Raw genomic sequence first — 16,799 nt, 5'->3', positions numbered from 1 at the left:
TTTATTCGTAATGTTGCTTTTTTTTTTTTAATGCTTGCTCTCTAAGAGGACTTTTGTCATTGTTTGCTTTCAGGGTTCCGAACAGGAAAACAAAGGTTTGCCTTGTAAAAAAGGAATCGTTCAGTCAATTGTGGGACAGGGCTACCATCGCAAGATTGTTTTGGCTTCCCAGTCCATGCAGAACACAATTTACAGGTTAGTGCATACACTCACTACCTTGTCTTTCATCATGGACGTCAAATCCAATCTCCTCGTTGTTTTTTTTTGTGCAGTGAGGGCCAATCAGCAGCCATCCCAGTAGCCAGTATGGAGTTTGCAGCCATCTGCTTAAGGAACGCTCTCCTGCTGTTGCCTGAACACCAACAGCAGGATGCAAAGACGGAGAACAGCTCCAAGAGCTCCAGTCAGTCAGGAAGCACAGAGAGCGGCAGCGAGAACAGCGATGCTTGCAGGTAAGGCAAACGCACACACGCGCAGCATGTACACAATCTCTCCCGGTCTTAGGAAACATACAGTGCATCCGGAAAGTATTCACAGCGCTTCATTTTTTTCTACATTTTGTCATGTTACAGCCTCATTCCAAACTGAATTAAATTAATCTCTTACCTCAAAATTCTACACAAAATACTTCATTATGACAATGTGAAAAAAGGTTTTTTGACATGTTTTGAATTTATTAAAAATAGAAAACAAAAAAAATCACATTTACATAACTAGTCACAGCCTTTGCTTAATACTTTGTTGATCCACCTTTGGCAGCAATTACAGCCTCAAGTCTTTTTGAATATGATCCCACAAGTTTAGCACACCTATCTTTAGGCAATTTTGCCCATTCTTCTTTGCAATAAGTCTCAAGCTCCATCAGGTTGGATGGTAGACGTCTGTGCACAGCCATTTTCAGATCTCTCCAGAGATGTTCGATCGGATTCAAGTCTGGACTCTGGCTGGGCCACTCCAGGACATTCACGGAGTGGTTCTGAAGCCAATCTTTTGAGATCTTGGCTGTGTGCTTCGGGTCGTTGTCCTGCTGAAAAATGAACCTTCGCCCCAGCCTGAGGTCAAGAGCGCTCTGGAGCAGGTTTTCATCCAGGATATCTCTATATATTGCTGCATTCATTTTTCCTTTTATCCTGACTAGTCTGCCAGTTCCTGCTGCTGAAAAACATCCCCACAGCATGATGCTGCCACCACCATGCTTCACTGTAGGGATGGTATTGGCCTGGTGATGAGCAGTGCATGGTTTCCTCCAAACATGGCGCCTGGCATTCACACCAAAGAGTTCAATCTTTGTCTCATCAGACCAGAGAATTTTGTTTCTCATGGTCTGAGAGTCATTCAGGTGCTTTTTGGCAAATTCCAGACGGGCTGCCATGTTCCTTTTACTAAGGAGTGGCTTTCGTCTGGCCACTCTACCATACAGGCCTGATTGGTGGATTGCTGCAGAGATGGTTGTCCTTCTGGAAGGCTCTCTTCTCTCCACAGAGGAACGCTGGAGCTCTGACAGAGTGACCATCGGGGCCTTGGTCACCTCCCTGACTAAGGCCCTTCTTCCCCAATCGCTCAGTTTAGAAGGCCGGCCAGCTCTAGGAAGAGTCCTGGTGGTTCCAAACGTCTTCCATTTACGAATAATGGAGGCCACTGTGCTCATTGGGACCTTCAAAGCAGCAGAAATTTTTCTGTATCCTCCCCCAGATTTGTGCCTCAAGACAATCCTGTCTCGCAGGTCTACAGACAGTTCTTTTGACTTCATGCTTGATGTTTGTGCTCTGACATGCACAGTCAACTGTGGGACCTTATATAGACAGGTGTGTGCCTTTCCAAATCATGTCCAATCAACTGAATTTACTGCAGGTGGACTCCAATTAAGCTGTAGAAAGATCTCAAGGATGATCAGTGGAAAAAAGATGCACCTGAGCTCAATTTTGAGCTTCATGGCAAAGGCTGTGAATACTGATGTAAATGTGATTTTTTTGTTTTCTATTTTTAATAAATTCAAAACATGTCAAAAAAATCTTTTTTCACATTGTCATAATGGACTATTTTGTGTAGAATTTTGAGGTAAGAGATTAATTTAATTCAGTTTGGAATGAGGCTGTAACATGACAAAATGTAGAAAAAGTGAAGCGCTGTGAATACTTTCCAGATGCACTGTATCTTTATCTGATCCGCTGTCGGGGGTAAATGTCGTCATTGATGTGAACTGTAAATAGTGTTCTTGTTTGCTTAAATACAAGGATGAACCAGTCATGATGTGCTATATATATATCACTATATTGACACTTACTATGGTACCCATTATGTCATTGTATGGTCATATCACCTCCTACTTCAGTACGAAGTGCATTATTAAAAAAAAAAAAACCTTAAACTGTATTATGGAAAACAGGAAGTGAACAAATGTAACAGTTACTGATTGCAAAAGTACCAGATGGAGGGGTAGGATTTAATAAGCTTTGCTTCTTCCTACTCCTTTTGGACATATGGAACTGGGAACTGATTATGGGATGCACTCAATTGTAATCTGATGCATGTTCAAGTCCAATCCAATCCACTTTATTTATATAGCACATTTTATAAACAGAGTTTCCAAAATGCTGTACAGACTAGTAAAAATAAAAAGTGAAAATAAAATACAATAAATAAACAGTACAAATTGGATTTAATGCAAAACTAAAAGATCATTTAAGAAATAAAATAGTAAAATAGATATTAAAACAGGGCTCTACATTAAAAACAAAAATTACTTGCCCATGGGGAATCCTTAAGGTGAGAACTACTTGCCCGAATATGCTGATAATTCATCAGATAATAATACTGATGCATTGTATTTGGAGGTATATCTGAAACGTATGTTAACATGGCATGCCATACTACCTTACACATGGTAGTCGTAGTAAGCAGTGATATTTATAAGTTGTGCACCACAATGAAACATTATTGAATAGACACATTTGTGTACTAGTAAAGTGTTTTGAATCCAGAAAAAAATGCTCAATGGTCAAAAAATAATTTGTGAAGCAAAGGTGAGAAAAATACACAGAGAAATGGAAGCGCTAGATTTTGTAGCTTGTGCAAAATCAGCACTTGGTGTTGGATCTAAATGGTGGTGTTTCATTGTGACCACTTCAAATTGTCACAGCAATGTGATTCACTCACCTGTGCCATCATTTGATTTGCTGCCGCTAATAAAATACTTGTTTAGGAGGCACTGTTTCATCACTTTTTGCTGTTTTCCTTCACAAGTTGTTGAAGAATTAGACCATGTTGGCAGGGACGCCATGATAGATGTTTTCCTAGTCAAACCATCGCTGATTGGTTGATCGCCAACAAGAACGGGTGTGGGTAAAACGCCGACTGTGGACTGCAGACCGTGGTCTAAATAAACAATTCTGATTGGTCCATTTCAAGATTTGCAAGGATTGGTTTGCAAATTACCACCGGAATTTTACCAACACCCAACAAGAACCGCTTTAAAAAAAACTCTTGGCAGTATGGCAGGGGTCTCAAACTCAATTTACTTGGGGGCCACTGGAGCTAGGGTCTGGGCGAGGCTGGGCCGCATCAGGTTTTAAAAAAAAACAAACAAAAAAAAACGCATTTATTAAAAATAAACTTTGAATAAACTTTGCTTTGGTTCCGATTTTCTACAAGAAAAGCTCTGATAAAACATTCCACTCTTCTCAAATATCTCCATTTTTATTTCTCTACATAAAATAAAATCAAGAATAAAGAAAATCAATCAATCAGTAATAAATAAATATAATAATAATAAAACGGCAAATAATTCAAAATTAAGAAAACACATATAGTTGGTGGGTAGACAAATTATTTTTTTCAGATTAAAATTAGCAAAGCATTATTAGAGCCCTGTAGACGTGACAAAACACGACTATAGTCACATTTATACTCTTTTTATTTACAACATATTGCACAACTGCAGGGTCTTGAGACACATGCTAACTCGCAAACTAGAGAGCTAGCAACCTAAACGGTAGCCTTCAAGTTATTTCCTTTAAACTTAAATAGCCAAAAACTTACCACTTCCACACGGATAGGGAGGATAACTATTAACAGTTATTTAACTTTTAACATTAACATTAATCAAACGTAATAATTTTTTCTGGGTACATGATACCATACAGCATCCATATTAAACTTGCGCGGGCCGCACTAACATTCAAATTTCATATCAAGGCGGGGGCCTCAAACTAGTGTCCTGCGGGCCACAAGTGGCCCGCGGGCTGCGTGTTTGAGACCACTGCAGTATGGCATGCCAAAGTGCACTTGCCCGACGGGAATATCACTGATTGGATTTACTTGCCCCAATTTTGTTTTAACTTGCCCCGGGCCATCGGTACATCGTTATTGTCAAGCCCTGAAAAACAAGAAGCAAAGCAATAAAAGTATAAAAAATAAAACCAATTAAAATAAAAAGAAAGAACTAAAAGACATAGGACCATACGACTCACTCCGAGTTAAAAGCCAGAGAATAAAAGTGGGTTTTAAGACGAGACTTAAAGCTTTCGATGTTGGGGGCCTTTTTTACTTGGGAGGGGAGAGAGTTCCATAGCTTGGACCCGACCACAGAAAAGGCTCGGTCCCCTCTGGTCTTAAGTCTTGTCAAATGTTCAAATGAAATCAAACCATTACCAAGTATGTCACACTCTTCTGTTACACATCATGTGTTGGACAGCGGTAAAGGTCAGGAAGCCGACAAGCTACTCTCTGCAGCGCCATCATCTCCCCTCAGAAAACAGGAAGTGGAAAACCTCAGGTAATCATGCCAGGTGTGCACATCCAGAGGGGCGGTTGTTAATGCTACATGACGTGTCACGTGCAGGTGCTCCATCTTGGCGTGCAGTGCCTACGTTGCATTAGCACTGGGCGATAACCTGATGGCTCTGAACCACGCTGAGAAACTGCTCCATCAATCAAAGTTGTCGGGATCCCTCAAGTACGTTTTTGGCCTGGAGTTTGACTTTGACATGAACGATTCTCGACCTTTGATTCGGTGCTTGGAATGACACAGCCGTTGGGTTTGCTGCGTTCAGGTTCCTCGGTCACCTCTACGCTGCCGAGGCGCTGATGTCACTTGACAGGATCTCCGACGCGATCGCTCACCTCAACCCAGAGAACGTCAACGACGTGTCGATGGGCACGCAGAGCAGCGAGCAAGACCCAGGTGCTTTTACGATTCTTTTGACACGAACACCAGAACACATCCGTGCATGAGTCATATTTATGTCAACGGATTTTATATGCTCAGTCTATGAAAATATTCCATTTATAAGTAAGGAATCCTACTTTGAGGCAATTGGCATATCACGGTCAGTTCTGGTACCAATTAACTACCATAAATGAGGATATTACTGTGTAGGTAATTCTCATACTTGGTTACATTTACTTTTTGTAGTACCACATAATACAAATTTTAATTTGAGAATTTGAATGAATGCTTTACCACAGTTTCCCCATACAGAAATATGAGAGGAGAAATATGATCTCAGGGAAGAAGTACATTTGAAACATTTCTATGCTAGGACTACGTTAAAAAGCCATAGCATTTCAGTATGTGGAATCAAAGTATGGAATGGATTGAGTAAGGACCTCAAACAATGCACAACGATGAGCCAATTCAAGAAACAATACAAGCAGTTGATGTTTGCTACAAATAGACGGTGTGGACATTGAAAGGGTGAACGAAAATAAATTTCTGGGGATCACAATACAGTCCCTGACAAAAGTCTTGTCGCTTATCCAAGTTGTAGGAACAACAAATAACTTGACTTGTAGTTGCTCAATTGGAATCAGAAATGACTTATATGAAAGGCAAAGCCCTCTAGATTATGCTTTTTATATCAAAATAAAGTTTTGTACCATTCATTGAGTTTTATCATTTAATTAGGACATAAAGGTCAGATTTTGCTTTGACAAAAGTCTTTGTACATAATAATACATATACTTAATTTTGAATACACAAATATGCTACAATAACATCAGAACATAAAGTCATTGTACCTTGGAAAAAAGAATTAATATTGTGTATGGCTTCCATGAGCTTGGAGGACTGCATCCATACGTCTTGGCAATGACTCAAATAACTTATTGATGAAGTCATCCGGAATGGCCAAGAAAGCAGTCTTGCAGGACTCCCAGAGTTCATCAGGATTTTTCGGCTTCATCTTCCAAGCCTCCTCCTTCATCTTACCCCAGACATGCTCAATAATGTTCATGTCTGGCGACTGGGCTGGCCAATCCTGGAGCACCTTGACCTTCTTGGCTTTCAGGAACTTGGATGTGGAGGCTGAAGTATGAGAAGGAGCGCCATCCTGCTGCAGAATTTGCCCTTTCTTGTGGTTTGGAATGTAATGGGCAGCGAGAATTTCTTGATATTTCAGGCTGTTGATGTTGCCATCCACTCTGCAGATCTGTCGCACACCCCCATACTGGGGCCATTCCAGATGACTTCATCAATAAGTTATTTGAGTCATTGCCAAGACATCAGATAATGACAAAGAGTCATTGTTCTCAATCAGAAATCACTCCACTCTTTATTGCTCTCTGGTTCTACCATATCTTACTTATTGTGTGGAAATATGGGCTAATAACTATAAAAGCAATCTTCACTGGCTAAATGTACTGCAAAAAAGGTCAGTAAGGATAATTCATAATGCCGTCTACAGAGAACATACTAACTCCTTATTTCTAAAATCACAAATACTTCAACTTGCTGATATAGTTCATCTTCAAACAGCTAAAATAATGCATAAGGCTAAAAATAAGCAATTAGCCAAATGTCATCCAATACTTGTCTACAAGAGAGGAGAAATATGATCTCAGGGAAGAAGTACATTTGAAACACTTCTATGCTAGGACTACTTTAAAAAGCCATAGCATTTCAGTATGTGGAATCGAACTATGGAATAGATTGAGTAAGGACCTCAAACAATGCACGACGATGAGCCAATTCAAGAAACAATACAAGCAGTTGATGTTTGCTAAATACAAGGATGAAGAGTCTTGAACCAGTCATTATGTGCTATATACAGTAAAGTCTCGTTATATCGATATCGGTTATATCGAAGTACTGCTTATTACGATACTATTTTCATTTCCCGGCAAATTTCTAGTCTTTTATGATATAATTAGTTCCGTTAGTACGATTATTATGATAATGCAGTTACTACGATGCCCTTTTCATCTCTCGCCAGCCAATTTGGTCTGCTTATATCGATACAAAAGCAGCTTAAATCAATCTTTGCTTAAGGATTTCAATACCAAAAAAGAACACGGCGAACGGCTGCTTCCAGTCAACTTTATTTTTCACACTTCCACCACCAGAGCACAGCACACACACCCGATTCCCGCACTTCCTGGTTCACAGGTCATGCTCAACCCGCCCCACATAGCTGGCCAAACACATGCCTGCAACAGAAGAACCAACTGACATAGCATACACACCTATTCCAACGAAGACACAAGCGTACAAATACATGTATTTAATTGTGTTGTATTCAGATATCTTTTTATCGCTTGCAATAATCACTGTTTTTCATATGTACATGCTGGCGTTCGTGGTTTCTCTCGTGTGTATACAGTGCATCCGCAAAGTATTCACAGCGCTTCACTTTTTCTACATTTTGTCATGTTACAGCCTCATTCCAAACTGAATTAAATTAATCTCTTACCTCAAAATTCTACACAAAATACTCCATTATGACAATGTGAAAAAGGTTTTTTTGACATGTTTTGAATTTATTAAAAATAGAAAACAAAAAAATCACATTTACATAAGTATTCACAGCCTTTGCCATGAAGCTCAAAATTGAGCTCAGGTGCATCTTTTTTTACTGATTATCCTTGAGATCTTTCTACAGCTTAATTGGAGTCCACCTGCAGTAAATTCAGTTGATTGGACTTGATTTGGAAATAGAATAACTGTCTGTATAAGGTCCCACAGTTGACTGTGCATGTCAGAGCACAAACACCAAGCATGAAGTCAAAAGAACTGTCTGTAGACCTGCGAGACAGGATTGTCTTGAGGCACAAATCTGGGGAAGGATACAGAAACATTTCTGCTGCTTTGAAGGTCCCAATGAGCACAGTGGCCTCCATTATTCGTAAATGGAAGACGTTTGGAACCACCAGGACTTTTCCTAGAGCTGGCCGGCCTTCTAAACTGAGCGATCGGGGAAGAATGGCCTTAGTCAGGGAGGTGACCAAGGCCCCGATGGTCACTGTCAGAGCTCCAGCGTTCCTCTGTGGAGAGAGGAGAGCCTTCCAGAAGGACAACCATCTCTGCAGCAATCCACCAATCAGGCCTGTATGGTAGAGTGGCCAGACGAAAGCCACTCCTTAGTAAAAGGAACATGGCAGCCCGCCTGGAATTTGCCAAAAAGCACCTGAATGACTCTCAGACCATGAGAAACAAAATTATCTGGTCTGATGAGACAAAGATTGAACACTTTGGTGTGAATGCCAGGCGCCATGTTTGGAGGAAACCAGGCACTGCTCATCACCAGGCCAATACCATCCCTACAGTGAAGCATGATGGTGGCAGCATTATGCTGTGGGGATGTTTTTCAGCAGCAGGAACTGGCAGACTAGTCAGGACAGAAGGAAAATGAATGCAGAAATATATAGAGATATCCTGGATGAAAACCTGCTCCAGAGCGCTCTTGACCTCAGTAGACTGGTCATGTACCTTGACCATATAGACAGTAGACATTAGCACACAGCCAAGATCTCAAAAGATTGGCTTCAGAACCACTCCGTGAATGTCCTGGAGTGGCCCAGCCAGAGTCCAGACTTGAATCTGATCGAACATCTCTGGAGAGATCTGAAAATGGCTGTGCAGAGACGTCTCCCATCCAACCTGATGGAGCTTGAGACTTATTGCAAAGAAGAATGGGCAAAACTGCCTAAAGATAGGTGTGCTAAACCTGTGGGATCATATTGAAAAAGACGTGAGGCTGTAATTGCTGCCAAAGGTGGATCAACAAAGTATTAAGCAAAGGCTGTGAATACTTATGTAAATGTGATTTTTTTGTTTTCTATTTTTAATAAATTCAAAACATGTCAAAAAAATCTTTTTTCACATTGTCATAATGGAGTATTTTGTGTAGAATTTTGAGGTAAGAGATTATTTTAATTCAGTTCAGAGGCTGTAACATGACAAAATGTAGAAAAAGTGAAGCGCTGTGAATACTTTCCGGATGCACTGTAGATTCTATACACACGAGAGAACCCACGAACACAGTTGGTTCTTCTGTTGCAGGCATGTGTTTGGCCAGCTATGTGGGGTGGGTTGAGCATGACCTGTGAACCAGGAAGTGCGGGAATCGGTGTGTGTGCTGTGCTCTGGTGGTGGAAGTGTGAAAAATAAAGTTGACTGGAAGCAGCCGTTCGCCGTGTTCTTTTTTGGTATTGAAATCCTTAAGCAAAGATTGATTTAAGCTGCTATACTATACTATAGAACTTCTATACCAGGGGTCGGCAACCTTTACTATGAAAAGAGCCATTTTACCCCCTTGCCCACTAAAGAAAAATAGCCTGGAGCCGCAAAACATAGTATGTTTAAAACAACATTGGAGGGAATTTGGAGGTATCAAAGTAGTTCAGATAAGAAGACAAGTTGTAGTACTCTTGCTAGTATTGACGATAAACTTACATAAATGTACGTGTAAACTTACTTGATTTGTTTACATCGCAAACAAGTTCCCATGCAGCAGTTTTTTTAAGTTATCTCAAATGTATTTTTTAGAATTGTCAAATAGCTCTGGGAAAGTATTACTTATTTTCCTTCATGTTTACCTGTGTGAGAGAGAACTGAATAGCATCCTGTCTGCTCATCCAATCACCAGTCAGAACTCAGTCAGGATGCATTCATGGTCTCACACAAAGTTGGATTACAAAGACATGCATTTTCCCCACTCGGGTGTTTAAAAATTTTCAAGCATTGCAAAGGGAGCGGCTGCACGGCAGGCGAGTGTTTAGTGCGCAGACCTCACAGCTAGGAGACCTGAATTCAATCCCACCCTCGGCCATCTCTGTGTGGAGTTTGCATGTTCTCCCCGTGCATGCGTGGGTTTTCTCCGGGTATTCCGGTTTCCTCCCACATTCCAAAAACATGCTAGCTTAATTGGCAACTCCAAATTGTCCATAGGTATGAATGTGAGTGTGAATGGTTGTTTGTCTATATCTGCCCTGTGATTGGCTGGTGACCAGTCCAGGGTGTACCCCGCCTCTCGCCCGAAGACAGCTGGGATAGGCTCCAGCACCCCTTGTGAGGATATGCGGTAGAAAATTAATGAATGAATGAATGCAAAAGGAGCCACAACAAAGAGGCTGAAGAGCCACATGCGGCTCTGGAGCCGCGGGTTGCTGACCCCTGTTCTATACTATAGAACAATGTCGAGTGCATTATTGCCCACTTTTAATGCAGTTCGGCGCAGGATCGGATATATCGACAGTCCGGTTATATCGATATATTTTTTTTTTTATAAAAAAAACTTAAACTGTATTATGGAAAGCAGGAAGTGAACAAATGTAACAGTTAGTGATTGTAAAATTACCAGATGGAGGGGTAGGATTTAATAAGCTTTGCTTCTTCCTACTCCTTTTGGACATGTGGAACTGTGAACTGATTATGGGATGCACTCAATTGTAATCTGATGCATGTTCAATTGAAATAATACCATTACCATTACCATTACATTTCAATAGATTTCAATAGATTTGGCGCCACCTGTCAGTCTTTGCTCATAAACACAGGTCAAGACCAGAAACATCTTTTTAACTCCAACGCAGAAAGTGGGTCATTTCTAACAAATTTTGGTTGGAATTTATGGTCATTTCACATAATCACCACAATATGCGTAATCTCCTTTTTTTTTTTCCCCCGAGCAGGATCTGATAAAGGAGATGAGCCAGCTGAATCCTGTAAGTGCATACCCAAATACTGACTACTCTTTCTTTCCCATCATTCACTATCGCTACATCAATCATGAACACATATTTATTTCCCATTTCTGTGCATGTCAAAGTGAGAAAAACGCTTGGCATGAGGAAACTAGCAATGAATGTTATGGGACACACCTATTTGGATGATAAAACCCTCTTTAAAAAAAAAAAACAATTTTATGGTTTTCATTCATTCATTTTCTACCGCTTGTCCTCACGAGGGTCGCGGGGGTGCTGTCTTCGGGCGAGAGGCAGGGTACACCCTGGACTGGTCTCCAGCCAATCACAGGGCACATATAGACAAACAACCATTCACACTCACATTCATACCTATGGACAATTTGGAGTCGCTAATTAACCCAGCATGTTTTTGGAATGTGGGAGGAAAAAACGGAGTACCCGGAGAAAAAACCCCGCATGCACGGGGAGAACATGCAAACTCCACATCGAGATGGCCGAGGGTGGAATTGAACCCTCGTCTCCTAGCTGTGAGGTCTGCGTGCTAACTACTCAACGGAATCTCAGATTTGAGCAACTTTTCTGCTTGTTGCCCCAATCTTCTACGATAAACATGTAAGACATGATTTTTAAACACAGCAGCATTTCCAGTAGGGAGTCTTACCTTAGCGGCCTGAGCCAATGCCAATGACGGTGACACTAGAAAGGCATTGTGTTATAACTTCATACAATAATCCAAATGGGTTTGTCCTGTTCCGTGCACCGTTAGCTCCGACATGCTAAGTCTCTTTTTCGAAGGCACAGTAAAGAGAGAGACGTGTGTTCATGTTTCACCGAAGGATTGTTGTGGATGATGGGGGGGAAAGTTTTACTTGAAACGCAAGTGATAGATGTTTTCATTGTGTGTTTGCAGCCGGGAAGCAGACGCCTCTGTGTTATCCCAGCAGCGTGGCGTCAGCTCGGGCCATGATGCTCTTCAACCTGGGCAGCGCGTACTGCTTGCGCAGCGAATATGACAAAGCTCGCAAGTGTCTTCATCAGGTAACCAGGGTTCCCACACAAGTATGGAATTTGGTTTTGTAAAGATTTGATTGTCAACTTCTTTCAGTCGTTCTCCACTGGAAAAAAAAATAGCTTAATGACCTGATGTCCCTGAATGCGCCTCATTTGCTTGCTGTGCCACCACAAAGTGCGGGCTATGGTTATGGAAGGCTTGGCCGAGCTTGAGATCAAATTGGACTGTTGGAGAAAATGTAAAAGGAAGAAATGAGAGTACATCCATCCATTTTCTATACCGCTTGCATGCTGGAGCCTATCCCAGCTGTCTTCGGGCGAGAGGCGAGGTAGACTCTGGACTGGTCGCCAGCCAAGTACATGGAGAAAACTGACACACGGGGAGAACATGCAAACTCCACACAGATTCCCAAGCGGGAAATCGAACCTGGGTCTCCTAGCTAGCTCCTAGCTAGCTCCTAGCTGCGCGCTAACCATTCGGTCACCATGCAGCCAGAAATGAGTGCGACATAAAATGTTCTGTGTAAGCGTCCATCCACCTGTTTTCTACGCCACTTATCCTCACTAGAGTCACAGGTATGCTGGAGCCTATCCCAGCTGACTTTAGATGAGAGGCGAGGTACACTCTGGACTGGTCGCCAGCCAAGTACATGGAGAAAACTGACTCACGGGCAGAACATGCAAACTCCACAGAGATTCCCAAGCGGGAAATCAAACCCGGGTCTCCTAGCTAGCTCCTAGCTGTGCGCTAACAACTCGGTCACCATGCAGCCAGAAATGAGTGCGACAAAAAAATGTTCTGTGTAAGCATCCATCCACCCGTTTTCTGTGCCACTTATCCTCACTAGGGTCAGAGGTACGCTGGAGCCTATCCCAGCTGACTTTAGATGAGAGGCGAGGTACACTCTGGACTGGTCGAAAACTGACTCACGGGCAGAACATGCAAACTCCACACAGAAATTCCCAAGCGGGAAATCGAATCCGGGTCTCCTGGCTAGCTCCTAGCTGCGCGCTAACCACTCGGTCACCATGCAGCCAGAAATGATTGTGACAAAAAATGTTCTGTGTAAGCGTCCAATCCACCCGTTTTCTATGCCAGTTATCTTCACTAGGGTCACAGGTATGCTGGAGCCTATCCCAGCTGACTTGGCGAGGTACACTCTGGACTGGTCTCAGTTTATTGCAAACCAACATTAAAGTGAAATAGGCTGTTCATCAGCTCATCAAATGCTTAAAGGGGACCTTTGTATTGACTTGTGGACTTGTATAGAGCAGCTACACACAATAACCAGCACAGAAAGCTTTCTCCATCTTCCAGAATCTGCACCTATTCCAGCTATATTTCCTTGGCTTTCCAAAACGCTGTTTTTTTTTTTTTTTAATTCCACCCACGACCCGACTCAGAGCATGCCTACTCATCTTGTACAGCTAACAGCCAGTACCCGGGCACGCCCATATAATGAAGTCTGGCTCATTGTAGTGTCACAGTGCGCAAACTTAGGCATCTTCACCACCTGGATCAACATTCCCACTAGTCTCCCGGAAACACTGGCATCAAGCATGCCTAAGGTCATTTGTCAGCTGATTAATAGTAACGGTGCAGATACTCATTCCTCACTCCCATTTTCAGCATTCATTCATTTTCTATCGCTTTTTTCCTCACGAGGGTCGCGGGGGTGCTGGAGCCTATCCCAGCTGTCTTCGGGCGAGAGGCGGGGTACACCCTGGACTGGTCGATGTTGGAACATTCATTCATTTTCTACCGCTTTTTCCTCACAAGGGTCGCGGGGGTGCTGGAGCCTATCCCAGCTGTCTTCGGGCAAGAGGTGGGGTACACCCTGGACTGGTGGCCAGCCAATCACAGGGCACATATAGACAAACAACCATTCACACTCACATTCATACCTATGGACAATTTGGAGTGGCCAATTAACCTAGCATGTTTTTGGAATGTGGGAGGAAACCGGAGTACCCGGAGAAAACCCACGCATGCACGGGGAGAACATGCAAACTCCACACAGAGATTGCCGAGGGTGGAATTGAACCCTGGTCTCCTAGCTGTGAGGTCTGCGCGCTAACCACTCAACCGCTGTTTCAGTTTTTTTGAAGCTACAATTTTGGCTTAATTTTTTTTTGTGCATTGCAGCTGATGTGGATTTGTGTCATCTTTGTCAGGCTGCATCTATGGTGAACACCAAGGAGATCCCACCTGAAGCCATCCTGTTGGGAGTCTACCTGGAGTTGCAGAACGGTCAGCTGTCACTTATTATCATCATTTACTTTACATGGAAACATGTCTTTGTTGCCATCAGTTCATACAGCTTAAGTATTTCTCCTCTGACCCCTCACCAGTCACCACAGGTGTGCCCCAGGGCTCTGTCCTGGGGCCCCTTCTTTTCATAACCTACCTTCTCCCCCTCGGCCATATCTTCCGCAAATTTAACATTTTCATGTGCACTGCTTCACGGATGACACCCAGCTCTACCTTTCTTCCAAAGCTAACTCCACACTCCCACCTCCCTCCTTCACCTCCCGTCTCTCTGAAATAAAATCATGGTTCACCTCTAACTTTCTGAAAATCAATAGCAATAAAACTGAATTCTTACTCATTGGCACCAAATCCACCTTATCTAAAGTTGACTCCTTCTCTCTCCATCGACAGCTCCTTAGTCTCTTACTAACATTAGCATGTTAGCATATTCTTCCATGGTTCATGGTCAAGGAAATATGTAGATAAAATAAATGTAGGACTTCATGCTACTTGTTAGCATACTAGCATTTTTTGCATTTTTGCATATATAAGCACTTGGCTTGCTGACATGTTAGCATTGCTAGCATGCTAATATTGGCACAGTAACATTTTAGCCCTTTTCATGTGTAGACACTCGTAAACACCTGTTTCATGTTGGGTGTTAGCATGTTACTGTAAGGGTGCTAGAATTAATTTTTTAGCATGCTAATTAGCATAGTCATTTTAATGGGCATACATACTGTATATAACCCACCACCTGGTTCAGAACTCTGCTGCCCGGATCATCACCAGAACCCCCCTCATCCCACCACATCACCCCCATCCTGCAGGAGCTCCACTGGCTCCCAGTGACTCAAAGAATCACCTACAAAGTCCTCCAATACACCTACAAGTCCATCCATAACCTCCCCCCCCCCCTTACTTTTCTGACCTCTGACCTATTATTATTAACATTTGGCAATCCCTGACACAAGGCATTTAGATGCATGGAAGGGGTGTCCACACTTGTTCCACACAGCCTTGCCACTTGGATGTTTTGTAAAGCAACACATGCAAAAAAGTTATATACAGTGGCGAGAAAGTTTTTGCCCCATTCCCATTCCTTATATTTTTGCATGTTTGTCACACTTAAATGTTTCGGATCATCAATCAAATTTCAATATTAGTCAACGACAACACAACTGAAAACAAAGTGCAGTTTTTAAATGAAACTGCACTTTGGGAGAAAAAAAACCCTACATGGTCCTATGTGCCCCCCCCAAAAAAGCCATTTTGTTTTGCTGATTCAGGACCTGGAAGACTTGTTGTGATAAATGGAAACATAAATAATAAATAATAAACAAACCAGCAAGTCCACCTCTGAATGGCTGAAGAAAAACACAAATGAAGACTTTGGAGTGGCCTAGTCGAAGTCCTGACCCGAATCCTATTGAGATGCTGTGGCATGACCTTAAAAAAAGCCTCCAATGTGGCCGAATGACAACAATTCTGCAAAGATGACTCATTGCAAGTTATCACAAACGCTTGATTGCAGTTGTTGCTCCTAAGGATGACCCAATAACTTTTTCCCTGAACAAATTTACCAAATAATGACAACTTAGTTTTTTGTTTTTGTGATTTAAATAAAGTTTTTTTTCTTGAAAATTTCAATTATTTTTCAACCTAATATAGACATAGACTTTCTTTATTGTCATTGCACAATAACACAGCAGTGAAATTGCCAACGAAATGTCGTTGCCTGGCTCCCGTGAAATAATAAATAATAAATAGATTACATCAAATATGAACAACAATGTACAGCGTAAACAGTAATTTGTACAAATAATTTAAATATCACAGGTTTATTCTGGTAAAAAAATTCTCTTAACATTTGGGTTTTATTCTGGTGTGATGTTTGTAGGGAACACGCAGTTGGCTTTGCAGATCATCAAACGGAACCAACTGCTGCCCACGACCACCCAGAGGTTGTCCCCAGACTCCCGCAAAGCCATCCAGCTGCCCTCGTCCTTCTCACAAGTTCAGCGTAAATGAGCCTCCGTCCGTTAAACCACCCAGACACTCTGAGGAGCCTTGATATTTATTATGCTTCTTCTCTCAGCATCCGGGTGTGTGTTAAATGCAAATCTGGCGGCCGACTGATGTGACACGCGATCATGGACTGAGGCTTCTCGACCTTTTAAATTCATTTTGACCGCAGGATCTGTGTGTCTGAATTGCAAAAATAAATTTTTATTTACTTTGACGTGTGACTGTCTTGAATACTTTTATAGTCTGAACCATGATATGCCGAGATATATCAAGTTCTCATCTGAGAAGACACAGCTTTCAACAGTCAAGTGAATTGCTGACTACAAATGTGACCAGATAAGAAAATCAATTTGGAAACTACAGTCATTTATTTTTCAATTTATTATGCAGGCTGCACAGTGATTGAGTGGTTAGCACGCAGGCCTCACAGCTAGGAGACCCGGATTCAATTCCACCCTCGGGCATCTCTGTGTGGAGTTTGCATGTTCTCCCTGTGCATGCGTGGGTTTTCTCCGGGTACTCCGGTTTCCTCCCACATTCCAAAAACATGCTAGGTTAATTAGCATTAGCAAATTGTCCATAGGTA

At 42.1% G+C, this 16,799-nt stretch overlaps 1 protein-coding gene across 2 annotated transcripts in view; it reads left to right on the top strand.

The window, feature by feature from the left end:
• cnot10 (CCR4-NOT transcription complex, subunit 10) overlaps nt 1-16,408 on the top strand; it is a 43,328-nt gene extending 26,920 nt beyond the window's left edge. For both annotated transcript variants that reach the window (XM_078790635.1, XM_078790634.1), the window contains exons 11-20: nt 74-195; nt 273-452; nt 4,694-4,774; nt 4,841-4,954; nt 5,052-5,182; nt 10,909-10,941; nt 11,834-11,961; nt 14,110-14,185; nt 16,086-16,208; nt 16,284-16,408. In XM_078790635.1, coding sequence (XP_078646761.1) covers nt 74-195; nt 273-452; nt 4,694-4,774; nt 4,841-4,954; nt 5,052-5,182; nt 10,909-10,941; nt 11,834-11,961; nt 14,110-14,185; nt 16,086-16,208; nt 16,284-16,324 — 1,029 coding nt within the window. In that variant the 3' untranslated portion in view covers nt 16,325-16,408. The remainder of the gene's footprint in view (nt 1-73; nt 196-272; nt 453-4,693; nt 4,775-4,840; nt 4,955-5,051; nt 5,183-10,908; nt 10,942-11,833; nt 11,962-14,109; nt 14,186-16,085; nt 16,209-16,283) is intronic.
• Nucleotides 16,409-16,799: the final 391 nt, after the last annotated feature.

Source organism: Doryrhamphus excisus, linkage group LG5 (genome assembly GCF_037039965.1).
Source record: "Doryrhamphus excisus strain RoL-2023G ecotype Guam linkage group LG5, RoL_Dexc_Guam_v1.1, whole genome shotgun sequence".
Taxonomy (NCBI): Eukaryota; Metazoa; Chordata; class Actinopteri; order Syngnathiformes; family Syngnathidae; genus Doryrhamphus; species Doryrhamphus excisus.
The sequence above is the reverse complement of the archived record's forward strand: the minus strand, read 5'-3'. Positions and strand labels throughout refer to the sequence as shown.